The sequence below is a fragment of the Passer domesticus genome, chromosome 34 (genome assembly GCF_036417665.1).
Source record: "Passer domesticus isolate bPasDom1 chromosome 34, bPasDom1.hap1, whole genome shotgun sequence".
Classification (NCBI taxonomy): Eukaryota; Metazoa; Chordata; class Aves; order Passeriformes; family Passeridae; genus Passer; species Passer domesticus.
Window position 1 is genome coordinate 420,832 of NC_087507.1, and position 26,578 is coordinate 447,409.

Consider the following 26,578-nt stretch of genomic DNA (forward strand, 5'->3'; position numbering starts at 1 on the left):
GACAGGGATTTGGGGACAAGAATGGGGGACATTGGGGACACTGGGATGGGGATTTGGGGTCGTTCTTTGGGATTTGGGGATTTGGGATTGGGGATTTGGGATCTGGGGACACTGGGACAGGGATTTGGGGACAAGAATGGGGGACATTGGGGACAACGGATGGGGATTTGGGGTCGTTATTTGGGGACACTGGGATGGGGACATTTGGACAGGGATTTGGGGTCGTTATTTGGGATTTGGAGATTTGGGATTTGGGGACACTGGGACAGGGATTTGGGGACAAGAATGGGGGACATTGGGGACACTGGGATGGGGATTTGGGGTCGTTCTTTGGGATTTGGGGATTTGGGATTTGGGGATTTGGGATCTGGGGACATTGGGACGGGGATTTGGGGTCGTTATTTGGGATTTGGGGACATTGGGACGGGAATTTGAGGATATGAATGGGGGACATTGGGACGGGGATTTGGGATCATTATTTGGGGATTTTGGGGATTTGGGAACACTGGGATGGGGACATTGGGACGGGGATTTGGGATCATTATTGGGATTTGGGATCTGGAGACACTGGGACAGGGATTTGGGGTCGTTATTTGGGATTTGGGGATTTGGGATTTGGGGACACTGGGATCTGGGGACACTGGGACAGGGATTTGGGGACAAGAATGGGGGACATTGGGGACACTGGGACGGGGATTTGGGGTCGTTCTTTGGGATTTGGGGAATTGGGATGGGGACATTGGGACGGGGATTTGGGGACACTGGGACGGGGATTCGGGGTCATTCTTTGAGGTCATTATTGGGGTTCAGGGTCGTTCTTTGGGGTCATTGGGGTCATTCTTTGGGGTTCGGGATCTCTAATGGGGGTTCGGGGTCCTTATTTGGGGTCGTTTTTTGGGGCCATTATTTGGGGTTGGGGGTCGTTGTTCGGGGTCATTTGGGGTCATTTTTTTGGGGTCATTGGGGGTCGTTGTTCGGGGTCAGTTTTTGGACCATCCTTTGGGTTTCGGGGTTGTTATTGGGGGTTCGGGGTCGTTGTTCGAGGTCATTTGTTGGGGTCATTCTTTGGGGTTCAGGTTCGTTCTTTGGGGTCGTTTTTTGGGGCCATTCTTTGGGGTTCGGGGTCGTTCTTTGGGGTCATGGGGGGGTCATTGGGGGTTGTTTGTTTGGGGTCATTTTTTGGGGTCATCCTTTGGGGTTTGGGGCCGTTATTTGGGGTCATTTTTTGGGGTCATCCTTTGGGGTTCGGGGCCGTTATTTGGGGTCATTTCTGGGGTTCGGGGTCGTTGTTCCGGGTCATTCTTTGGGATCATTTGGGGGTCATTTGGGTCGGTTTTTGGGTCATTTTTTGGGGTCACCCTTTGGGGTTCGGGGTCGTTCTTTGGGGTCATTGGGGGTCATTTGGGGTCGGTTTTTGGGGTCGTTTTTGGGGTCACCCTTTGGGGTTCGGGGTCTCCCTCGCGTGACCCCGGCGCCGTCCCCGCTGACACGTGACACGCGCCGCACGTGACCCCCGGTGACACCGCACCGCCGCGAGAGGCCACGTGAGGGCGCGCCAGGGGGCGTGGCCTCAGCGGAGGCAGCCAATAGCAGCCTGCGGTGCGGCGAGGGGGCGTGGCCAGAGGCGCGCCTGTCACATGATAGGTCCTTAGCCGGCTTAGCTGACCAATGGGAGGGCAGAGCGGCGGGAGCCACGCCTCCTCATCGAGCAGACTTTCACTTTAACCAATCGCGTCGCGGGAAACCCGATGAGCGACAAAAGCCGGCTGCCAATGGGAGGCGCAAACCGCGCGGACCAATCAGCGCAGGGGAGGCGGAGCGGCGCGTCCAATCAGCGTGAGGGGGCGGGGCCGGCACGGCGCCGTTACCGCCGGGAAAGGGGAGGAGGCGCCGCCATCATGAGCTACGGTGAGGGGAGGGGGCGGCACCGGGACGGGAGGGGAGCGCGGGCACCGGGACCGGGAGGGGTCGGCGGGGTCCCTGAGGGGCCCGCTGGGGTCGGTGAGGAGCGGGAGCCCTGAGGGGCGGCAGGCTCCGTGAGGGGCGGGAGCTTGAGGGCCGGCGGGTCTGTGAGGGGCGGCGGGGGTCCTTGAGAGGCCGGCGGGTCTGTGAGGGGCGGGAACCGTGAGGGGCCGATGGGGGTCCGTGAGGAGCGGGAGCCCTGAGGGCCGGCGGGGTCCGTGAGAGGCGGGAGCCCTGAGGGCCGGCGGGTCTGTGAGGGGCGGCGGGGTCCGTGAGAGGCCGGCGGGTCGGTGAGGGGCGGGAACCGTGAGGGGCCAGCGGGTCTGTGAAGGGCGGCGGGGGTCGGTGAGGAGCGGGAACCCTGAGGGGCGGCGGGGTCTATGAGGGGGCGGCGGTCGGTGAGGGGCTGCTGGGGTCGGTGAGGGGCTCCTGGGGTCGGTGAGGAGCGGGGTCCGTGAGGGGCGGCGGGGTCTATGAGGGGCGGCGGGGTCCGTGAGGGGCCCCTGGGGTTGTGAGAAGCGGGAACCGTAAGGGGCTCCTGGGGTCGGTGAGGGGCGGCGGGGTCGGTGAGGAGCGGGAACCGTGAGGGGCGGCGGGGTCCTATGAGGGGGCGGCGGGTCCGTGAGGGACGGCGGCTCGGTGAGGAGCGGGCTCGGTGAGGAGCGGGCTCGGTGAGGGCGAGGCGGGCGGGGCGGGAGCCCGGAGGGGCTCGGCGGGGTCCGTGAGGGGAGAGCGGAGGGAGAGGGAACGGGGAAGGTCCCTGAGAGACCGGGGGGACACCGGGAGACTGGGGGGGACACCGGAACCGTGAGGGACACCGGGGGTGTCTGTGAGGGATCGGTGGGACACCGGGACTGGGAGTGACCGTGAGGGACCGGGGCTGTTCCTGAGGGCACCGGGGAGACCCCGGGACCGTGAGGGACACGGGGGTGTCTGTGAGGGATCGGTGGGACCACCGGGACCGGGGTGGACCGTGAGGGACCGGGGGTTGTCCGGGACATGGAGGGGGGAGTGAGGGGACTGGCGGTGTCTGGGAAGGACCGAGGGGACACCGGGACGTGGAGGGGAGCCCTGAGGGACCGGGAGGTTCCGGGACGTTGTGGGGACCCCGGCACCGGGGATGTCCCTGAGGGACCGGGGGTGTCCGGGAGGGCTCGGCCGGAGCTGCCGGGGGCACCGGGAACCTGCGGGGCACGAGCGCACCGGGGACAGCCCCAATTGCCGGGAGTTTCCATCCAAAAACCGGGATTTGCTCCCAAAATCGGGTTTGGTCCCAGTTCAGCCCCGTTCGCCTCTCCAGTCCCACTCCCGCTCCAGGAATTCCCAAATTCCCGGGAATTTGCTCCCAAAAACGGGGATTTGCTCCTGTTCCGGCCCCGGGAATTGCCGGTTCCACCCCAACCCGGGTTATTCCCAGCCTGGTCCCTCCCGAGCCGCTTTAATCTCTTTTTTTCTCGCTTTTATCCAATTTTTCCTCGTTTTATCCCATTTTTCTCGTTTTTATCCCCTTTTCCCCTGTTTTTATCCCATTATTTCCCGTCCCGTTCTCTCACCTGGGACACACCTGGAGGGGCGGGGCAGCGATTCCCCGCAATATTCCAGGAGAATTCCCACCCTGAGGCAGGGAAGGAGCGCCCAAACCCTTTAATTGGGCTTTTGTGCTAATGAGGAACCGCTAATTAGAGCCAAAATTCCACTAGGGAATGAGGGAACAGCAGGAGCGGAATCCAACTCGCTTTTTTCCTCATTTTTCCTCTGTTTTTTCCCATTTTTTTCTCCATTCTTTCCACTTTACCCCATTTTTCTCAATTTCCCCCCATTTTCCCCAATTCTTTCTCCATTTTTCTCCCTGTTTTCCCTGTTTTCCCCCATTTTTTCCCATTTTCCCCCCTTTCTTTCCCATCTTTTCCATTTTCTCACATCTTTTTCCATTCTTCCCTAATTTTTTCCCATTTTTCCCACTTTTCCCTTGTTTTTCCCCCCTTTTTCCCCCACTTTTCCCCAATTTCCCCGATTTCTCCAGCAGGAATTTCCCTTTCCTGACAATCCCCAAATCCCCAGGGCTGGGAATCCTTCCAGGCTTGGATGGAAATTTGGGGATTTGGGGGGAATTTGGGGGATTTTGGGAGCCTAACTGGGATTTTGCTGTTTTTTTAGGGTACGGAGATTGGAATTCAGGCTCGAGCAGAGGCAAGTGTGGGAATTTCCTCCCCTGGATCCATCCCCACATCCCTCGGGAAGCTCCCACCTCTCCTTTCCCAAATTTTAGTCCCAAATTCTGCTGGATCCAACAAAAAATTGGCCTTTTTTGGAACGGGGGAAACGGCTCCGAGTTCAAAATTGGGGGATTTTTGGGGTCCCTTCAGCCAAAATTCCACGGGAAGATCCGAAATTCTGTGGGCATGACCCAAATTCCATGGGAATGATCCCGAATTCCGTGGGGAATGATCTCAATGTCTGTGAAACGATCCCAAATTTTGTGGGAATGATCCCAAATTCTGTAAGGGATGCCCCAAATTCCATGGGAACGACCCCAAATTCCATAGGAATTATCCCAGATTTTGTGGGAATGATCCCAAATTCCACGGGAACGACCCCAAATTCTGTGGGAATGATCCTAAATCCCATGGGAAGGATTTTGAATTCCCGGTGAATTCCAGTAAATCCTGGAGCTCTCCCAAATTCCCGGTGAATCCTGAATTCCTGGTGAATCCTGTAAATCCAAATTCCCGGTAATTCCCAGTAAATCCTGGAGCTCTCCCGAATTCCCAGTGAATCCCAAATTCTCAATGAATCCCGGTAAATGCTGAATTTCCAGTGAATCCTGGAGCTCTCTGGAATTCCGGTGAATCCCAAATTCCTGGTGAATCCAGTAAATCCTGGAGCTCTCCCGAATCCCGGTGAATCCCGAATTCCTGGTGAATCCCAGTAAATCCTGGAGCTCTCTGGAATTCCCGGTGAATCCCGAATTCCTGGTGAATCCCAGTAAATCCTGGAGCTCTCCCGAATCCCGGTGAATCCCGAATTCCCGGTGAATTCCAGTAAATCCTGGAGCTCTCTGGAATCCCGGTGAATCCCGAATTCCTGGTGAATCCCAGTAAATCCTGGAGCTCTCCCGAATCCCGGTGAATCCCGAATTCCTGGTGAATCCTGGTAAATCCTGAATCCCGGTGAATCCGGTGAATCCCGGTGCATTCCCCGCTCCCAGGGTACGAGGGCTATGGCTACGGCTACGGCTACGGCCAGGAGGGCTCCGGGGGCTTCGGCTTCGGCGGCGCCGCCGGCAATTCCTGGGAGCTCGGCAGCTCCGAGCCCGACGGGGCCCCGAGGGCGGCGACGGCCCCGGGAAGCAGCGGCAGGAGCCGGGAGCCGGGATCCACGGCGAGGCCGAGGGGCTGCCGGGACGCGGCTACGGGGCTGCACCCGAGAGGTGGGATTGGGATTGGGATTGGGATTGGGAATGGGGGAGCCGGGATCCACGGCGAGGCCGAGGGGCTGCCGGGACGGGGCTACGGGGCTGCCCCCGAGAGGTGGGAATGGGATTGGGAATGGGAATATGGGAATGGGATTGGGAATGTGGGATCGGGAATGGGAATATGGGAATGTGGGATTGGGATCCACGGCGAGGCTGAGGGGCTGCCGGGACGGGACTACGGGGCTGCCCCCGAGAGGTGGGAATGTGGGAATGGGATTGGGATTGGGAATGGGAATGGGGATTGGGAAAATGGGGATGGGGATTTGGGGAATGGGATTGGGATTAGGAATGGGGATGGGAATGGAATAGGATTGGGGAATGGGAATGGGAATGGGAATGGGAATGGGAATGGGAGGTTATCCCGAAAAATCCAGCATTTGGGATTTGGGGTTCCAGGATGGTTGGGATTGGATCCTGGGGATCAGGAAGGGGATGGGAAATGGGAAAAGGGGATGGAAATGGGATGGGAAATGGGAAAAAGGGGATAGGAAATGGGGAAAGGGGATGGGAAATGGGGAAAGGGGATGGGAAATGGGGAAAGGGGATGGGAAATGGGGAAAGGGAATGGGAAATGGGGAAAGGGGATGGGAAAATGGGGAAAAGGGGATGGGAAATGGGGAAAAGGGGATGGGAAATGGGAAAGGGGATGGGAAATGGGGAAAAGGGGATGGGAAATGGGGAAAGGGGATGGGAAATGGTGGAAGGTGGAAAGGGGCTGGAGAAGGAGGTCGTCCACTTCTGGACCTATTATTTTGGGAATAAAAGCGATCCCAATCCCTCAGACCCTTTTTTTTTTTTTGAAATCCCACCTCTTGAAACCATTTCTTTGGGAATCCCCAAAAATCCTCCTCCCACCCCTCCCAGCTGAACCCCCAAAATTCCCAAATCCCCCCTCAGGTTTGACCCGTACGAACCCTACGAGCGACGCGCGCATGTGAACGAGCACCGGGATCTGTACCGGGCAGCCTTCGACTACCCCGGCGATTATCCCAACGATTATCCCAACGATTACCCCAACGATTACCCCAACGATTACCCCAATGATTACCCTAATGATTACCCCAATGACTACCCTAATGATTACCCTGATTACCCCAACGATTACCCCACGATTACCCCGACTATCCCAACGATTATCCCGGCGATTTCCCCAACGAAGCCGAGCCCGACGCCAGCGACTTCTACGGGCGGGCGCCGGGGCGGGAGCAGCACTTCCCGGGCAAATTCCGGGAGGGCTTCGGCGCCCGGGGGGGCTGGGGGGGCCGGGAGCGGCCCCCGCCGGGGTTCCCGGCCCGCGGGGGCTGGGCCGAGCCGCGGGGCCCCCCCCGGCGCCTCCCGTCGCTCTTCGCCCACAACATCCTGCCCGAGGCCGGCGCCTGCCGCGGCTTCCCCGGCGCCTTCCGCGGCCTCAAGAGGATGAGGAGGGGCTGGAAGGCCTGGGACGCCGACTTCAGGGTGAGTCGGGCCGGTTTGCGGAATTGCCGTGGGGTTTCCGTGTTTTCCATGAGTTTTTGTGGTTTTTCCGTGATTTTCCCGTGGTTTTCCATGAGTTTCGGTGTTTTTTCCATGATTTACCGTGGTTTTCATGAGTTTCCGTGGTTTTTCCGTGATTTTTTAAATGATTTTCTGTGGTTTCATGTGATTTTTCATGGGTTTTCCCATGGTTTTCCATGATTTTCCCGTGGTTTTCCATGAGTTTCTGTGGTTTTTCCGTAATTTTTCCCATGGTTTTCCATGGGTTTCTGTGGTTTTTCCGTGATTTTCCCATGGTTTTCCATGAGTTTTTGTGTTTTTTTTCGTGATTTTTTAAATGATTTTCTGTGGTTTCATGTGATTTTTCATGGGTTTTCCATGGTTTTTTCATGGGATTCTGTGGTTTTCCATGATTTTTCCATGGTTTTTCATGATTTTCCCGTGGTTTTCCATGGGTTTCTGTGGTTTTTCCCTAATTTTCCCATGGTTTTCCATGAGTTTTCGTGGTTTTTATGTGATTTTTCGTGGGTTTTCCATGATTTTTTTCATGGAATTCTGTGGTTTCCCATGATTTTTCCATGGTTTTCCATGATGTTTCGTGGTTTTCCCATAACTTTCCCATGGTTTTCCATGAGTTTTCGTGGGTTTTTGTGATTTTTTAAATGATTTTTTGTGGTTTTCCATGAGGTTTCATGGTTTTTACGTGATTTTTCATGGTTTTCCATGATTTTTTCATGGGATTCCATGGCTTTCCATGATGATTCCATGGTTTTCTGTGATGATTCCATGGTTTTCCATGATTTTTCCGTGGTTTTTCCGTGATTTTTCCATGGTTTTCCATGATAATTCCGTGGTTTCTCCATGGTTTTCCATGATATTTTCATGATTTTTCCATGGCTTTTCTGTGGTTTTTAATGAGTTTTCCATGGTTTTTCCATGATTTTTCCATGATTTTTCCCTCAATTTTTCCTCCAATTTTTCCTCCAATTTTCCCCACCATTTCCCCCTAATTTTTCCCCCAATTTTTCCTCCCATTTCCCCCCATTTTCCCCCATAATGTTCCCCATAATTCCCCCCCATTTTCCTCGTTTTTCCCCCAATTCTCCCCCATTTCCCCCCTGTTTCCCCCCCATTTTTCCCATTTTCCCCGTTTTTCACCCCAATTTCCTCCCATTTTTCCCCCTCATTTGCCCCCCATTTTTCCATTTTCCCCGATTTTCCCCCAATTTTTCTCCTGATTTCCCCCCAATTCCCCCCCATTTTCCCATTTTCCCTGTTTTTCCCCCCATTTCCCCCCATTCCCCCCCATTTTTCCCATTTCCCCCATTTCTCACCCCCATTTCCCCCCCATTCCCATTTCCTCCGTTTCTCACCCCCATTTCCCATTTCCCCCGTTTCTCACCCCCATTTCCCCCCCATTTTCCCATTTCCCCCGTTTCTCACCGCATTTCCCCATTTCTCACCCCATTTCTCACCCCATTTTCCCCGTTTCTCACCCCATTTCCCCATTTCCCCGTTTCTCACCCCATTTCCCATTTCCCCCATTTCTCACCCCCGTTTTCCCCCCCCATTTTTCCCATTTTCCCGTTTCTCACCCCCGTTTTTCCCATTTTCCCTGTTTCTCACCCCATTTCCCCCCCATTTCCCATTTTCCTCGTTCTCACCCCAATTCCCCCCCATTTTCCCATTTCCCCCCGTTTCTCACCCCGTTCCCCCCCCATTTTTCCCATTTTCCCCATTTCTCACCCCCGATTCCTCCCCATTTTTCCCATTTTCCCCGTTTCCCCCCCCATTTTTTCCCATTTCCCCGTTTCTCACCCCATTTCCACCATTTCTCACCCCCATTTTCCCCATTTCTCACCCCGTTTCTCACCCCATTTCCCCCGTTTCTCACCCCATTTCCCCATTTCCCCCGTTTCTCACCCCATTTCCCCCGTTTCTCACCCCGTTTCTCACCCCATTTTCCCGTTCCCCCCCCATTTCCCCATTTCCCCCGTTTCTCACCCCATTTTCCCCCCATTTCCTCACCCCGTTTTCCCCCCCCCATTTCCCATTTCCCCCCGTTTCTCACCCCATTTCCCCCGTTTCCCCCCCCCATTTCCCATTTCCCCGTTTCTCACCCCATTTCCCATTTCCCCCATTTCTCACCCCATTTCCCCCCCATTTCCCATTTCCCCCGTTTCTCCCCCCGTTTCCCCCCGCCATTTTCCCATTTCCCCCGTTTCTCACCCCATTTCCCCCCCGTTTCTCACCCCATTTTTCCCATTTCCCCCGTTTCTCACCCCGTTTCCCCCCCCATTTTCCCATTTCCCCCGTTTCTCACCCCATTTCCCCCCATTTTCCCATTTCCCCCGTTTCTCACCCCATTTCCCCATTTCCGCCATTTCTCACCCCCATTTTCCCCATTTCTCACCCCATTTCTCACCCCATTTCCCCCGTTTCTCACCCCATTTCCCATTTCCCCCGTTTCTCACCCCGTTTCTCACCCCATTTCCCATTTCCCCCGTTTCTCACCCCATTTCCCCCGTTTCTCACCCCGTTTCTCACCCCATTTTTCCCATTTTCCCCCGTTTTCCCCCCCCATTTCCCATTTCCCCCGTTTCCCCCCCATTTCCCCGTTTCCCCCCCCATTTTTCCCCCCATTTCCCCCCCATTTTTTCCCGTTTCCCCCCCCCATTTCCCATTTCCCCCGTTTCTCACCCCATTTCTCACCCCATTTCTCACCCCGTTTCTCACCCCATTTCCCTGTTTCTCACCCCGTTTCTCACCCTATTTCCCATTTCCCCCATTTCTCACCCCATTTTTCCCATTTTCCCCGTTTCTCCCCCCGTTTTCTCCCCCCCCGTTTTTCCCCCCAGCCGCAGCGCAAGCGGCCCCGCACGGGACTCGCTGGGGCGGCGGCGGCCGCAGCCGGGCGGCGCCGAGGAGCGGAACCCGCGCACGACGGCTCCGACAACTCCAGCTCCGACAACGGTCAGCAATCCCGGGATTCATCCCAAATTCCCAACTTCGGGGCAGGGAATCCTAAAGTTCCAGCCCCAAATCCTGGCCTTGGGACCCCAAGTCCTGATTTAGAGGGCAGGAATCCTGGAATTCCAGCTGGAAAACCCCGGGGTTGGGACCTGATTCCAGTTTGGGGGAGGATTTCCAGTTCAAAATCCTGGGATTTATCCCAAATTCCCGATTTAGGACAGGATCCTGGAGTTCCAGCTCCAAATCCTGGCATTGGGACCCAAGTCCTGATTTAGAGGCAGGAATCCTGGAATTCCAGCTGAAAAACCCTGGGATTAGGGTCTAATTCCCAGCTTGGGGGAGGTTTTCCAGTTCAAAATCCTGGGATTCATCCCAAATTCCCAACCTGTGGGGGAGGAATCCTAAAATTCCAGCCCCAAATCCTGGCATTGGGGCCCAAGTCCTGATTTAGAGGGCAGAAATCCTGGAATTCCAGCTGGAAAACCCCGGGGTTGGGACCTGATTCCCAGTTTGGGGGAGGATTTCCAGTTCAAAATCCTGGGATTTATCCCAAATTCCCGATTTATGGACAAGGAATCCTGGAGTTCCAGCTCCAAATCCTGGCATTGGGACCCAAGTCCTGATTTAGGGACAGGAATCCTGGAATTCCAGCTCGAAATCCTGGGATTGGGACCGATTTCTGATTTAGGGACAGGAATCCTGGAGTTCCAGCTTCAAATCCTGGGATTGGGACCTGAATCCTCATTTCAGGGGGCAAAATCCCAGATTTCCAGTTAAAAAAAATCTTGGGATTGGGACTTAATTCCTGATTTAGGGGGAGGATTTCCAGTTAAAAATCCTGGGATTGGCCCCAAATTCCCGATTTAGGGGCAGGAATCCTGGAATTCCAGCTGAAACCCCCGGGACTGGAACCTAATTCCTGATTTATGGACAGGAATCCTGAAATTCCAGCTCGAAATCCTGGGATTGGGTCCTAAATCCACATTTTAGGAGCAAAATCCAGATTTCCAGTTAAAAAACCCTGGAATTGACCCTAAATCCCCAATTTTTGGGATGAATTTTGGATTTCCAGCTCTGAAAATCCTGGATTTTTATCCCAAAGTTCTCAATTTTTGGGGCTGAATCCGGAATTGCAGCTAAAAAAATCCTGGGTTTATCCCAGATTCCCAACTTCGGGGGTAAATTCCAGTTTAAAAAAGTGGATTTATCCCAAATTTTCAAATTTTGGGGCTGAATCTTGGAATTCCAGCTCAGAAAATCCCATATTTTTTATACCCAAATTCCCAATTTTTGGCGTAAATTCCAGTTAACCAATCCTGGATTTATCCCAAATTCCCAATTTTTGGTTTTTTTTTATTTTCCAGAGGAAGGCACGGAGGGAGAATCCGGAGAAAAGGAGGAATCCAGAGGGGTGAGTGAGGAGAAATGCTGGAATTTGGGGAATTCCCAAAGAATTTGGGGGAATTTCCAAAGGAATTTGGGTGGGGGAAAGGGAAAATTCTGGAATTTTGGGATTTGGAAGAGAAATTCTGGGATTTTGGGATCTGGGAGGGAAATTCTGGAATTTTGGGAGGAAAATTCTGGATTTTGGGATTTGGGGAAGAGAATTCTGGGATTTTGGGATTTAAGGGAGGGAATTTCTGGGATTTTGGGATCTGGGGAGGGAAATTCCTGGGATTTTGGGGATTTAAGGGAGGGGAAATTCTGGAATTAAGGGAGGGAAATTCTGGGATTTTGGGATCTTGGGAAGAAAATCCTGGAATTTTGGGATTTAAGGGAGGGAAATTCTGGGATTTTGAGATTTAAGGGAGGGAAATTCTGGGATTTTGGGATCTGGGAGGAAAATTCTGGGATTTTGGGATTTAAGGGAGGGAAATTCTGGGATTTTGGGGGAATTCCAGGAGGATTTTGGTCAGGGGAAGGGCTGGAGTGGAATTTTCCCCAGGAAATGTGGGAATTCCCAAAATTCCAAGGGAATTCCCATCCCTGAGAGATTCCCTTGGGAAAATCTCCCCAAAATTTATGGGATTCCCAAACCCAAGGGAAATTCCAGAGGGAGAAGAATTCCCGGGATTTCTTTAAAATTCCTGAATTTTTGGCTTTTCAGGAAGGGAGGATGAAGAGGGAAGAGATTCTGAGAAAGGTGAGTTGGGAATTCCAGGGGGAAATTCCAGGAATTTCCTGGGGTTTTTCCAGGACTGGAGGGAAAAGGGGAAATCCAGGGAATTTGGGGAAGAAAATCCAGGGAATTTCAGGATTTGGGGACAAAAATTCACGGATATAAATTTCAGGGGATTTGGGGAGGAAAATCCACGGAATTTTGGGAATCTGGGGAGGAAAATCCAGGGAATTTTGGGAATTTGGTGGGGAAAATCCAGAGAATTTCAGGAATTTGGGGACAAAAATTCAGGAATTTCAGGAATTTGAGGAGGAAGATCCAGGGAATTTCAGGAATTTCGGATCAGAGGAGGATTTTTGGGCTGATTTCCTTGAATTTTGGGCTGGATTTCCTGGAAATTTGGGCTGGATTTCCTTGGGTTGGATTTTTTGGGATTTGGGGCTGATTGCTTTGGATTTGGGCTGGATTTCCTGGGACTTTGGATTTCCTTGGATTTTGGGTTGTGTTTTGTTGGAATTTGGGCTGATTCCCTGGGATTTGGGTTTCCCTGAGATTCTGGGCTGGATTTCCTGGGGGATTCCCTGGGATCCTGGGTTGGATTTCCTGGGATTTGGGCTGAATTCCCTGGGATTTTGGGCTGAATTCCCTGGGATTTTGGCTGAATTTCCTGGGATTTGGGCTGGATTTCCTTGGATTTTGGTTTTCCTGGGATTCTGGGCTGGATTTCTTGGGAGATTTCCTGGAATTGTGTGCTGGATTTCCTGGATTTTGGGCTGGATTTCCTTGGATTTTGGAATGGATTTCCTGAGATTTTGGATTTTATTGGATTTTGGATTTCCATGGATTTTGGGTTGGATTTCGTTGGAATTGGGCTGAATTTCCTGGGATTTGGGGCTGGATTCCCTGGGATTCTGGGCTGATTCCCTGGGATTTGGGGCTGATTCCCCGGGATTCTGGGCTGATTCCCCAGGATTTGGGGCTGATTCCCCGGGATTTGGGGCTGATTCCTGGGATTTGGGCTGATTCCCTGGGATTTGGGGCTGATTCCCTGGGATTTGGGGCTGATTCCCCGGGATTCTGGGCTGATTCCCTGGGATTTGGGGCTGATTCCCTGGATTTGGGGCTGATTCCCTGGGATTTGGGGCTGATTCCCCGGGATTTGGGGCTGATTCCCCGGGATTTGGGGCTGATTCCCCGGGATTTGGGGGCTGGATTCCCCGGATTTGGGGCTGGATTCCCCGGGATTTGGGGCTGATTTCCCCGGGATTTGGGGCTGATTCCCTGGATTTGGGGCTGATTCCCTGGGATTTGGGGCTGATTCCCCGGATTGGGGCTGGATTCCCTGGGATTTGGGGCTGATTCCCGGATTTGGGGCTGATTCCCAGGGATTTGGGGCTGATTCCCCGGGATTTGGGGCTGATTCCCAGGGATTTGGGGCTGATTCCCCGGGATTTGGGGCTGCATTCCCCGGGATTTGGGGCTGATTCCCCGGGATTTGGGGCTGATTCCCAGGGATTTGGGGCTGATTCCCCGGGATTTGGGGCTGATTCCCCGGGATTTGGGGCTGATTCCCTGGGATTTGGGGCTGATTCCCCGGGATTTGGGGCTGGATTCCCTGGAATTCTGGGCTGATTCCCTGGGTTTTGGGGCTGATTCCTGGATTTGGGGCTGATTCCCCGGGATTTGGGGCTGATTCCCCGGGATTCTGGGCTGCCATTCCCCGGGATTTGGGGCTGGATTCCCCGGGATTTGGGGCTGATTCCCGGGATTTGGGGCTGGATTCCCTGGGATTCTGGGCTGATTCCCCAGGATTTGGGCTGATTCCCGGGATTTGGGGCTGATTCCCCGGGATTTGGGGCTGGATTCCCTGGGATTTGGGGCTGATTCCCTGGGATTTGGGGCTGATTCCCCGGGATTTGGGGCTGGATTCCCTGGGATTTGGGGCTGATTCCTGGGATTTTGGGCTGATTTCCTCGGATTCTGGGCTGGTTTCCCTGGAATTCTGGGCTGAATTTCCTTGCATTTTGGGCTGATTTCCTGGGATTCTGGGTTGAATTTCCTTGCATTTGGGGCTGATTCCCTGGGATTTAGAGCTGGATTCCCCGGGATTTGGTGCTGGATTCCCCGGGATTTGGGGCTGATTCCCTGGGATTTGGGGCTGATTCCCTGGGATTTGGGGCTGGATTCCTGGGATTTGGGGCTGGATTCCCTGGGATTTGGAGATGATTCCCCGGGATTTGGGGCTGATTCCCCGGGATTTGGGGCTGATTCCCTGGGATTTGGGGCTGGATTCCCCGGGATTCTGGGCTGATTCCCCGGGATTTGGGGCTGATTCCCGAGATTTGGGGCTGATTCCCGGGATTTGGGGCTGATTTCCCGGGATTTGGGGCTGATTCCCAGGGATTTGGGGCTGATTCCCCGGGATTTGGGGCTGGATTCCCGGGATTTGGGGCTGGATTCCCCGGGATTTGGGGCTGATTCCCTGGGATTTGGGGCTGATTCCCAGGGATTTGGGGCTGATTCCCTGGGATTTGGGGGCTGGATTCCCTGGGATTTGGGGCTGATTCCCTGGGATTTGGGTGCTGATTCCCCGGGATTTGGGGCTGCATCCCCGGGATTTGGGGCTGATTCCCTGGATTTGGGGCTGATTCTCCTGGATTTGGGGCTGGATTCCCTGGGATTCTGGGCTGATTCCCCAGGATTTGGGGGCTGATTCCCCGGGATTTGGGGCTGATTCCCCGGGATTTGGGGCTGGATTCCCTGGGATTTGGGGCTGATTCCCTGGGATTTGGGGCTGATTCCCGGGGATTTGGGGCTGGATTCCCTGGGAATTTGGGGCTGATTCCCTGGGATTTTGGGCTGATTTCCTCGGATTCTGGGCTGGTTTCCCTGGAATTCTGGGCTGAATTTCCTTGCATTTTGGGCTGATTTCCTGGGATTCTGGGTTGAATTTCCTTGCATTTGGGGCTGATTCCCTGGGATTTAGAGCTGGATTCCCCGGGATTTTGGTGCTGGATTCCCCGGGATTTGGGGCTGATTCCCTGGGATTTGGGGCTGATTCCCCGGGATTTGGGGCTGGATTCCCTGGGATTTGAGATGATTCCCCGGGATTTGGGGCTGATTCCCCGTGGATTTGGGGCTGATTCCCTGGGATTTGGGGCTGGATTCCCCGGGATTCTGGGCTGATTCCCCAGGATTTGGGGCTGATTCCCCGAGATTTGGGGCTGATTCCCCGGGATTTGGGGCTGATTCCCCGGGATTTGGGGCTGATTCCCAGGGCATTTGGGGCTGATTCCCCGGGATTTGGGGCTGGATTCCCAGGGATTTGGGGCTGGATTCCCCGGGATTTGGGGCTGATTCCCTGGGATTTGGGGCTGATTCCCAGGGATTTGGGGGCTGATTCCCTGGGATTTGGGGCTGGATTCCCTGGGATTTGGGGCTGATTCCCTGCGATTTGGGGCTGATTCCCCGGGATTTGGGGGCTGATTCCCCGGGATTTGGGGCTGATTCCCCTGGATTTGGGGCTGATTCCCCGGATTTGGGGCTGATTCCCTGGATTCTGGGGCTGATTCCCCGGGATTTGGGGCTGATTCCCCGGGATTTGGGGCTGCATTCCCCGGGATTTGGGGCTGATTCCCCGGGATTTGGGGCTGATTCCCTGGGATTTGGGGCTGATTCCCTGGGATTCTGGGCTGATTCCCCGGGATTTGGGGCTGATTCCCTGGGATTTGGGGCTGATTCCCCGGGATTTGGGGCTGGATTCCCTGGGATTTGGGGCTGATTCCCCGGGATTTGGGGCTGATTCCCTGGGATTTGGGGCTGCATTCCCCGGGATTTGGGGCTGATTCCCCGGGATTTGGGCTGGATTCCCTGGGATTTGGGGCTGATTCCCCGGGATTTGGGCTGATTCCCTGGGATTTGGGGCTGATTCCCTGGGATTTGGGGCTGCATTCCCTGGGATTTGGGGCTGATTGCCGGGATTTGGGGCTGATTCCCTGGGATTTGGGGCTGATTCCCCGGGATTTGTGGCTGATTCCCTGGGATTTGGGGCTGATTCCCCGGGATTTGGGGCTGATTCCCCGGGATTTGGGGCTGATTCCCCTGGATTTGGGGCTGATTCCCCGGGATTTGGGGCTGATTCCCTGGGATTTGGGGCTGATTCCCCTGGATTTGGGGCTGATTCCCTGGGATTTGGGGCTGATTCCCTGCGATTTGGGGCTGATTCCCCGGATTTGGGGCTGATTCCCCAGGATTTGGGGCTGATTCCCCGGGATTTGGGGCTGATTCCCTGGGATTTGGTGCTGATTCCCCGGGATTCTGGCTGATTCCCCGGGATTCTGGGCTGATTCCCTGGGATTTGGGCTGATTCCCCGGGATTTGGGGCTGATTCCCTGGGATTTGGGGCTGATTCCCCGGGATTTGGGGCTGATTCCCCGGGATTTGGGGCTGATTCCCGGGATTTGGGGCTGATTCCCCAGGATTTGGGCTGATTCCCTGGGATTTGGGGCTGATTCCCTGGGATTTGGGGCTGCATTCCCCGGGATTTGGGGCTGATTCCCTGGGATTTGGGCTGATTCCCGGGATTTGGGGCTGATTCCCTGGGATTTGGGGCTGATTCCCGGGATTTGGGGCTGATTCCCTGGGATTTGGGGCTGATTCCCTGGGATTTGGGGCTGATTCCCCGGGATTTGGGGCTGGATTCCCCGGGATTTGGGGCTGATTCCCTGGGATTTGGTGCTGATTCCCCGGGATTCTGGGCTGATTCCCCGGATTTGGGGCTGATTCCCGGGATTTGGGGCTGATTCCCCGGGATTTGGGGCTGATTCCCTGGGATTTGGTGCTGATTCCCCGGGATTCTGGGCTGATTCCCCGGGATTTGGGGCTGATTCCCCAGGATTTGGGGGCTGATTCCCCGGGATTTGGGGCTGATTCCCCGGGATTTGGGGCTGATTCCCTGGGATTTGGGGCTGATTCCCCGGGACACCCGGCATTCCCGGCATTCCCGGCACTCCGGTTCCCAGCAGCCGAGGAGCCCTGCCCGCTGTCCCAGCTGCGGCAGAAGCTGCCGGCCGCCAGGAAAGCCCAGGAGCGCCAGAAGAAGCGGCACCGCGACCGCATGGTCGAGAGGTACCCGCGGGCTCCTGCCTCGGGGGAATTGCCCCCTTTTAGGGGGTTCCCCCTTTTTGGGGAATCATTTTCCCATTTTTCTCTCCCATTTTTCCCATTTTCCCCCTCCATTCCCATTTTTCTCTCCCCGTTTCCCATTCCCATTTTTCTCTCCCCATTCCCATTTTTCTCTCCCATTTTCCCATTCCCATTCCTTTTTTTCCCCCATTCCCATTTTTCTCTCCCCGTTCCCATTTCCCCTGTTCCCCATTCCCATTTTTCTCTCCCATTTCCCCATTTTCCCCCATTTTCCCCCCATTTCCCCCATTTTCCCCCATTTCTCCCCATTTTTCCCCATTTTCCCCATTTTTTCCTCATTTCCCCCATTTTTCCCCATTTCCCCCATTTTCCCCCATTTTTCCCCCTTTTTTCCCCTTTTTTTCCCCCATTTCCCCCCATTTTTCCCCCATTTTCCCCTCCCATTTTCCCATTTTCCCGCCATTTTTCTCCCTTTTTCCCCATTTCCCCAATTTTTCCCCATTTTCTCCCATTTTCCCCCATTTTTTCCCATTTTTCCCTCCCATTTTCCCATTTTTCCCCCATTTCCCCCCATTTTTCCCCATTTTTCGCCCATTTTTCCCCATTTCCCCCCATTTTCCCCTCCCATTTTGCCATTTTTCCCCCATTTTTCTCTCCCATTTATCCCCATTTCCCCCATTTTTTCCCCATTTTCCCTCATTTTTTCCCCATTTTCCCTCATTTTTCCCCCATTTTTCCCCATTTTCCCCATTTTTCTCTCCCATTTTCCCATTTTTTCCCCATTTTCCCCCTTTTTCCCCCATTTTCCCATTTTTTCCCCATTTTTCTCTCCCATTTTTCTCTCCATTTTTCCCCATTTTCCCCCCATTTTTCCCCAGGATCCAGTTCGTGTGCTCTCTCTGCAAGTTCCGGACGTTCTTTGAGGACGAGATCCGGCAGCACCTGGAGAGCAAATTCCACCGGGAGCACTTCCAGTTCGTGGGCACGCGGCTGCCCCCGCACACAGCCCACTTCCTGCAGGTGCCTCAGCCTCACCTTCCTCCTCCTCCTCTTCCTCCTCCTCTTCCTCCTCTTCCTCCTCTTCTTCTTCCTCTTCCTCCTCCTCCTCTTCCTGCTTTTCCTTTCCCTCTCCCCTTTCCCATTTCCAGTTCGTGGGCACGCGGCTGCCCCCGCACACGGCCCACTTCCTGCAGGTGCCCTCACCTTCCTCCTCCTCCTCCTCTTCCTCCTCTTCCTCCTCTTCTTCTTCCTCTCCTCTTCCTCCTCTTCCTCCTCTTCCTCTGCCTCTCCTCTTCCTCCTCTTCCTGCTTTTCTTCCATTCCCTCTCCCCTCTCCCATTTCCAGTTCAGCACCCGGCTGCCCCCGCACACGGCCCAGTTCCTGCAGGTGCCTCAGCTTCCTCCTCCTCCTCTTCCTCCTCTTCCTCTCCTCTTCCTCTCCTCAGCCTCCTTTTCCTGCTTTTCCTTTTCCTGATTTCCCTGATTTCCCTCTCTCCCATTTCCAGTTCAGCACCCCGGCTGCCCCCGCACACGGCCCACTTCCTGCAGGTGCCCTCACCTTCCTCCTCTTCCTCCTCTTCCTCCTCTTCCTCTTGTTCCTCTTGTTCCTCTTCTTCTTCTTCTTCTTCCTCTTCTTCCTCTTCTTCCTTTTCTTCCTCTCCTCTTCCTCTCCTCTTCCCCTCCTTTCCCTGCTTTTCCTTTCCCTGCTTTCCCTCTCCCTGTTCCCATTTCCAGTTCAGCACCAAGCTGAGTTTCTGCAGGTACCCTGAGCCTCCTCTTCCTCTTCCTCTCCTCTTCTTCTTCTTCCTCCTCTTCCTCCTTTCCCTCTCCCCTTTCCCATTTCCAGTTCAGCACCCAGCTGCCCTGAGCCTCCTCTCCCTGCTTTTCCTGCTTTCCCTGCTTTTCCTGCTTTTCCTTTTCCCTGCTTTTATTTTCCCTTCTTTTTCTTCCTCTCCTTTCCCTGATTTTCCCTCTCTTTTCCTTGTTCTCCTTTTCCTTGGTTTTTTTTTTCTCCTTTTCCTTTTTTTCCTGCTTTTCCTGTGGTTCCTTTCCCTCCTTTTTTCCCTCTCCTTTTTTCCCCTCTCTGTCTTCTCCTTTTTCCCTCCTTTTCCCTTTTTCCCTTTCCCATTCCTGGACCTGGGGTTGTTTCCTGGGGGAATTTTTGGGATGAGGATCTCGTTATCCTGGAGAATTCCCTGCAGGAGGGGCTGGGGATTTTTGGGATGCTGATCCCAGGGAATTCCCTGCAGGAGGGGCTGGGTGTTATCCAGGCCCATTCCCAGGGATTTTTGGGATAATCTCAGGGAATTCCCTGCAGGAGGGTTTGGGGATTTCTGGGATGATCCCAGGGAATTCCCTGTAGGAGGGTTTTGGGATTTTTGGGATGCTGATCCCAGGGAATTCCCTGCAGGAGGGGCTGGGGATTTTTGGGATGATCCCAGGGAATTCCCTGCAGGAGGGATTGGGGGTTATCCAGGCCCCTTCCCAGGGATTTCTGGGATGCTGATCCCAGGGAATTCCCTGCAGGAGGGATTTGGGAATTGGGGGTTATCCAGGCCCCCTTCCCAGGGATTTTTGGGATGCTGATCCCAGGGAATTCCCTGCAGGAGGGATTGGGGATTTCTGGGATGATCCAGGGAATTCCCTGCAGGAGGGATTGGGGGTTATCCAGGCCCATTCCTGTGGATTTCTGGGATGCTGATCCCAGGGAATTCCCTGCAGGAGGGATTTGGGAATTGGGGGTTATCCAGGCCCGTTCCCAGGGATTTTTGGGATGCTGATCCCATGGAATTCCCTGCAGGAGGGCTTGGGGATTTCTGGGATGATCCCCCTGCAGGAGGGATTTGGGAATTGGGGGTTATCCAGGCCCATTCCTGTGGATTTCTGGGATGCTGATCCCAGGGAATTCCCTGCAGGAGGGAGTGGGGATTTTTGGGATGATCCAGGGAATTCCCTGCAGGAGGGGCTGGGATTATTTTTGGGATGATCCCATGGGATTCCGTGCAGGAGTACGTGGCCAACAAGACGCGGAAGACGGAGGAGCGGCGCCGCGGGATCCGGGACATCAACGCCGTCATCCAGCAGATCCAGAGGGAGCAGGACCTGACCCAGGGTACCCCGGAATGCTGGGAATGCTGGGGATGGGAATTCCTGGGAATGCTGCGCTGGGATCCCTGGGCATGCTGGGAATGGGATTCCCAGGAATGCTGGGAATGGGATCCCTGGGAATGGTGGGGATGGGATCCCTGGGAATGGTGGGGATAGGATCCCTGGGAATGGTGGGAATCCCTTCCCTGGGAATGCTGGGGGTGGGAATTCATCCCCTGGGAATGCTGCGCTGGGATCCCTGGGAGTGCTGGGAATGGGATCCCTGGGAATGCTGGGAATGGGATCCCTGGGAATGCTGGGCTGGGAATGCTGGGATGGGATTCCCAGGAATGCTGGGCTGGGATTCCTGGGAATGCTGGGGCTGGGGATTCATCCCCTGGGAATGCTGGGAACCCTTCCCTGGGAATGCTGGGCTGGGAATTCCTGGGAATGCTGGGGATGGGATTCCTGGGAATGCTGGGAATTCATCCCCTGGAAATGCTGGGAATTCCCTGGGAATGCTGGGGGTGGGATTCCCTGGGAATGCTGGGAATGGGATTCTCTGGGAATGCTGGGAATCCCTTCCTTGGGAATGCTGGGGGTGGGAATTCATCCCCTGGGAATGCTGGCGATGGGGAGTCATTCCCTGGGGATGCCTGGGTGCTTCCCTGATCCCGATCCCAATCCCTGTTTTCTCCCCCCCAGAGCTGGGCCTGGAGCCCTGGGGATCCCAGGATTCCCAATCCCAATCCCAATCCCATTCCCTGTTTTTCCCCATTCCCTGTTTTTCCCATTCCCTGTTTTTTTCTCCCCCCCCCCAGAGCTGGGCCTGGAGCCCTGGGGATCCCAATCCCAATCCCAATATCATTCCCAATCCCTGTTTTTCCCATTCCCTGTTTTCCCCCCCAGAGCTGGGCCTGGAGCCCTGGGGATCCCAATCCCAATCCCAATCCCAATCCCAATCCATCCCATTCCCTGTTTTCCCCCCCAGAGCTGGGCCTGGAGCCCTGGGGATGTCAGAAGGATTCCCAATCCCAATCCCAATCCCCGTTTTTTCTCCCCCCCCCAGAGCTGGGCCTGGAGCCCTGGGGATCCCAATCCCAATCTCATTCCCATTCCCTGTTTTTCCCATTCCCTGTTTTTCCCCCCCAGAGCTGGGCCTGGAGCACTTTGTGCGCAAGGTGGAGGCCGCTCACTGCTCGGCCTGCGACCTCCTGATCCCGATGCACTTCGGCTCCATCCAGAAACACCTCCGGTCCCCGGAGCACAACCACAACCGCCGGGTGAGCCCCAACATCCCGGAGTCCTGAGGGGATCCGCCCAAATCCTGGGATTTACACAGGGAGCCAACAAAATCCTGGGAGTCCTGAGGGGATCTGCCCAAATCCTGGGAGTCCTGAGGGGATCTGCCCAAATCCTGGGAGTCCTGAGGGGATCTGCCCAAATCCTGGGATTTACACAGGGAGCCAACAAAATCCTGGGAGTCCTGAGGGGATCTGCCCAAATCCTGGGAGTCCTGAGGGGATCTGCCCAAATCCTGGGAGTCCTGAGGGGATCTGCCCAAATCCTGGGAGTCCTGAGGGGATCCAGCAAAATCCCGGAGTCCTGAGGGGATCCAGCCCAAATCCTGGGAGTCCTGAGGGGATCTGCCCAAATCCTGGGAGTCCTGAGGGGATCTGCCCAAATCCTGGGATTGAGTCCTGAGGGGATCTGCCCAAATCCTGGGAGTCCTGAGGGGATCTGCCCAAAATCCTGGAATTCCTGAGGGGATCTGCCCAAATCCTGGGAGTCCTGAGGGGATCTGCCCAAAATCCTGGGAGTCCTGAGGGGATCTGCCCAAATCCTGGGAGTCCTGAGGGGATCCGCCCAAATCCTGGGAGTCCTGAGGGGATCTGCCCAAAATCCTGGGAGTCCTGAGGGGATCTGCCCAAATCCTGGGAGTCCTGAGGGGATCCAGCCAAAATCCCGGAGTCCTGAGGGGATCCAGCCCAAATCCTGGGAGTCCTGAGGGGATCTGCCCAAATCCTGGGAGTCCTGAGGGGATCTGCCCAAATCCTGGGATTGAGTCCTGAGGGGATCTGCCCAAATCCTGGGAGTCCTGAGGGGATCTGCCCAAAATCCTGGAATTCCTGAGGGGATCTGCCCAAATCCTGGGGATTTGCACGGGGATCCATCTCAGTCCTGGGAGTCCTGAGGGTTCCATCCAAAATCCCGGAATTCCCTGGAAAATCCCCTGGAATTCCCTGAAATGCCCAGAATTCCCTGAAAAAAACCCTGGAATTTCCTGAAAATCCCCCTGGAATTCCCTGAAATCCCCTAAGAAAATCCCCTGGAATCCCCTGGAATTCCTGGCAAAACCCCCGGAATTCTATTTTGTCTCTTTTGTATGAAATCCCCTGAAAAATCTCCTGAAATCCCCTGGAAAATCACCTGGAATCCCCTGAAAAACGCCCTGGAATTCCCGGAATTCCTTACAAACCCCTGAAATTCCCAGAAAACCCCCTGAAATTCCTGGAATTCCCTGAAAAAAACCCTGGAATTCTCTGAAAAACCTCCTGAAATTCCCTGAAAACCCCCTGAAATTCCCGGAATTCCTTGGAAACCCCTGGAATTCCCTGGAATTCCCTGAAAACCCCCTGGATCCCTCTGAAATTCCCTGAAATCCCCTGGAATTCCCTGGAATCCCCTGAAAAAACCCCTGGAATTCCCTGATAAACCTCCTGGAACCCCCTGAAATTCCCTGAAAAAACCCCAGAAATCCCCTTAAAGTCCTCTGGAACCCCCTGAAATTCCCGGAATTCCCTGAAAACCCCCTGGATCCCCCGAAATTCCCTGAAATCCCCTGGAATTCCCTGGAATCCCCTGAAAAAACCCCTGGAATTCCCTGATAAACTTCCTGGAATCCCCTGAAATTCCCTGAAAAAAAACCTGAAATCCCCTTAAAACCCCTGGAACCCCCTGAAATTCCCGGAATTCCCTGAAAACCCCCTGGATCCCTCTGAAATTCCCTGGAATTCCCCGGAATTCCCTGAAAAATCCCCTGGAATTCCCTGATAAACCTCCTGGAACCCCCTGAAATTCCCTGAAAAAAACCCTGAAATCCCCTTAAAATCCCCTGAAATTCCCGGAATTCCCTTCAAACGCCCCTGGAATTCCCGGAATTCCCTGGGAACCCCTGGAATTGCGGAATTGGCAGGCGATGCTGGAGCAGTCGAAGCGCGCGTCGCTGGCGGTGGCGCGGAGCATCCTCAACAACAAACTGATCAGCAGCAAGCTGCAGCGCTTCCTGCAGGTGGGAACGCCCCGTGCCCGCGGCTCCGGGGCTCCGGGGCTTTGGGGGATTCTAGGGAATTTTGGGGGGGGTTTGGGAAATTTTGAGCGTTTTTTTGGGAATTTTGGGGGGTTTTTGGGGAATTTTTGGGGGTTTTTTTGGGGAATTTTGGGGGTTTTTTTGGGGAATTTTGGGGGTTTTTTGGGAATTTTTGGGGTTTTTTTGGGAATTTTTGGGGTTTTTTTGGGGAATTCTGGGGGTTTTTTGGGGAATTTTGGGGGTTTTTTTTGGGAATTTTGGGGTTTTTTTGGGAATTTTGGGGGTTTTTTTGGGAATTTTTGGGGGGTTTTTTGGGAATTTTTGGGGGTTTTTTGGGGAATTTTGGGGGTTTTTTGGGGAATTTTTGAGGAAATTTAGGGAATTTTTGGGGGGATTTTTGGGGTTTTTTGGGGGTTTTTTGGGAATTTTTGGGGAGGTTTTTTTGGGAATTTTTGGGGAATTTTAGGGAATTTTGGGGGTTTTTTGGGAAATTTTTCGGGGTTTTTTTGGGAATTTTTGAGGAAATTTAGGGAATTTTGGGGGGATTTTTGGGGATTTTTTGGGGGTTTTTTTGGGAATTTTAGGGAATTTTTGGGGGTTTTTTTAGGAATTTTTGGGGTTTTTTTGGGAATTTTTGGGGTTTTTTTGGGGATTTTTTGGGGTTTTTTTTGGGAATTTTTGGGGAATTTTAGGGAATTTTTGGTTTTTTTTTTTTAATTTTTGGGAGTTTTTTGGGAATTTTTGGGGGATTTAAGGGAGATTTTTGGGGATTTTTCAGGGTTTTTTTTGAGAATTGTTTGGATTTTTGAAGAGGTTTTGGGAGTTTTTTGGGGTTTTAAGGTTTTTTTTTTAATTTTCAGGGGGTTTTGGGGTTTTTTGGGATTTTCGGGAGTTTTTGGGTGTTTTTTTTGAATTTTTGGGGCTTCATTGGGAATTTTTTTGGGGTTTTGGGTGGAATTTTCAGGGCTTTGAGGGAGATTTTTGGGGATTTTTCAGGGTTTTTTTGGGGAATATTTTGGATTTTTGAAGAGGTTTTGGGGGTTTTTTTGAATTTTCCTGGGGTTTGGGGTTTTTTGGGAATTTTCAGGGCTTTTTGGGGAATTTTTGGGGCTTTTTTTTTTGGGAGTTTTCGGTGTTCTTTTTGGAATTTTCAGAGGGTTTTGGGGGGTTTACTGGGAATTTTCAGGGCTTTTGGGTTTTTTTGGAATATTCAGGAGTTTTGGGGGTTTTTGGGGAATATTAGGGGTTTGGTTTTGTTTGTTTTTGTTTTTTTTTTTAATTTTCAGGGGTTTGTTTTGGTTTGGGTTTTTTTTAAGTTTTGAGGCTTTTTTGGGAATATTTTGGATTTTTGAGGATTTCTTTGGGATAATTTGGGGGGAATTTTTGATGTTTTGAGGGGGATTTTTGGGGATTTTTTTTGATTTTTGGGAATATTTGGAGGTTTTGAGGGGGGGGTTGGGAATATTCCCATATTTTTTCAGGATTCGGGGCAGTGGGGGGTGAGAATTCCTTGGGATTTTTGGGAATTTTCTTTCCAGGGAGAAAATCCCTTCACGGATGATGCCGAGGAGAAGGAGGAGCACGAGGAAGGGGAAGGAGCAGCCGAGGAAAACCCCCAAAATCCCGAGGAAAACCCCCAAAATCCTGAAGAAAACCCTGAAAATCCCACAGAAAATCCTGAAAATCCCACAGAAAATCCTGAAAATCCCACAGAAAATCCCCAAAATCCAGAAAATCCCACGGAAAAACCCCAAAACCCCGAGGAAAATCTGGAAAACCCCACAGAAAATCCTGAAAATCCTGCGGAAAATCCTGGAAATTCCACAGAAAATCCCCAAAATCCCGAGGAAAATCTGCAAAACCCCACAGAAAATCTGCAAAATCCCACAGAAAATCCTGAAAATTCCACGGAAAATCCTGAAAATCCCGCGGAGAATCTCGAGGAAAATCCCCAAAATCCTGAGGATTCTGAAGAAAGTCCCAAAAATCCGGAGGATTCGGAGGAAAATCCCAAAAATTTGGAGGAAAATCCCGAGGAAAAGGAAAATCCCGAGGAAATTGCAGCGGCCAAAAAGCAGGAAAAGGGACCAGGGACAGACACAGGGGTGGAAAATTCCCCAAATTCCCCAAATTCCCCGAATTCCCCGAATTCCCTGAATCCCGAGGGGTCCCCGGAGGCAGAGGAAGGTTCCGGAAGGTTCCAGGAGTGAATTCCTGCCCCAGGGAGAGGGACCCGGAGGCAGCCCTGGATCAGCCCGGCCCGCCTGGAATTCCTGGGAAAAACTGGGAAAAACGGAATTTCCTTGGATTTTTTGGGAATTCCTGGGAAAAAAATGAATTTCCTGGGGGTTTTTGGGAATTCCTAGGGAAAAAATGGAATTTCTTTGGATTTCTTTGGGAATTCCTGGGGAAAAAACTGAATTTCCTGGGGTTTTCTGGGAATTTCTGAGGGGAAAATGGAATTTTGTGGAAGATTTTTGGGAATTCCTGGGAAAAAAATGGAATTTCCTGGCAATTTCTGGGGGGAAAATGGAATTTCCTGGGGTTTTCTGGGAATTTCTGGGGGGAAAATTGAATTTCTTTGGATTTTTTGGGGAATTCCTGGGAAAAAACCTGAATTTCCTGGGGGTTTTTGGGGAATTCCTAGGGAAAAAATGGAATTTCTTTGGATTTTTTCTGGGAGTTCCTGGGGAAAAAAATGAATTTCCTGGGGTTTTCTGGGAATTTCTGAGGGGAAAATGGAATTTTGTGGAAGATTTTTGGGAATTCCTGGGAAAAAAATGGAATTTCCTGGCAATTTCTGGGGGGAAAATGGAATTTCCTGGGGTTTTTTTTGGGAATTCCTGGGAAAAAAATGGAATTTCCTGGGGTTTTCTGGGAATTTCTGGGGGGAAAATTGAATTTCTTTGGATTTTTTGGGAATTACTGGGAAAAAAACTGAATTTCCTGGGGGTTTTCTGGGAATTTCTGGGGAAAAATGGAATTTCTTTGGATTTTTTCTGGGAGTTCCTGGGAAAAAACTGAATTTCCTGGGG

General features: G+C 53.2%; 1 protein-coding gene across 1 annotated transcript; it reads left to right on the top strand.

Moving 5' to 3' along the window:
* Window positions 1-1,733: 1,733 nt before the first annotated feature.
* LOC135288616 (A-kinase anchor protein 8-like) lies at window positions 1,734-26,086 on the top strand. Its single transcript, XM_064401986.1, is given in 14 exon segments — window positions 1,734-1,908; window positions 4,120-4,152; window positions 5,171-5,492; window positions 6,335-6,710; window positions 6,713-6,892; window positions 9,769-9,883; window positions 11,248-11,298; window positions 11,991-12,026; window positions 17,024-17,129; window positions 18,026-18,167; window positions 20,153-20,258; window positions 21,386-21,516; window positions 23,430-23,525; window positions 25,082-26,086. Coding segments are annotated over 14 exon segments (2,526 nt in total). The 5' UTR covers window positions 1,734-1,748; the 3' UTR covers window positions 25,754-26,086.
* Window positions 26,087-26,578: the final 492 nt, after the last annotated feature.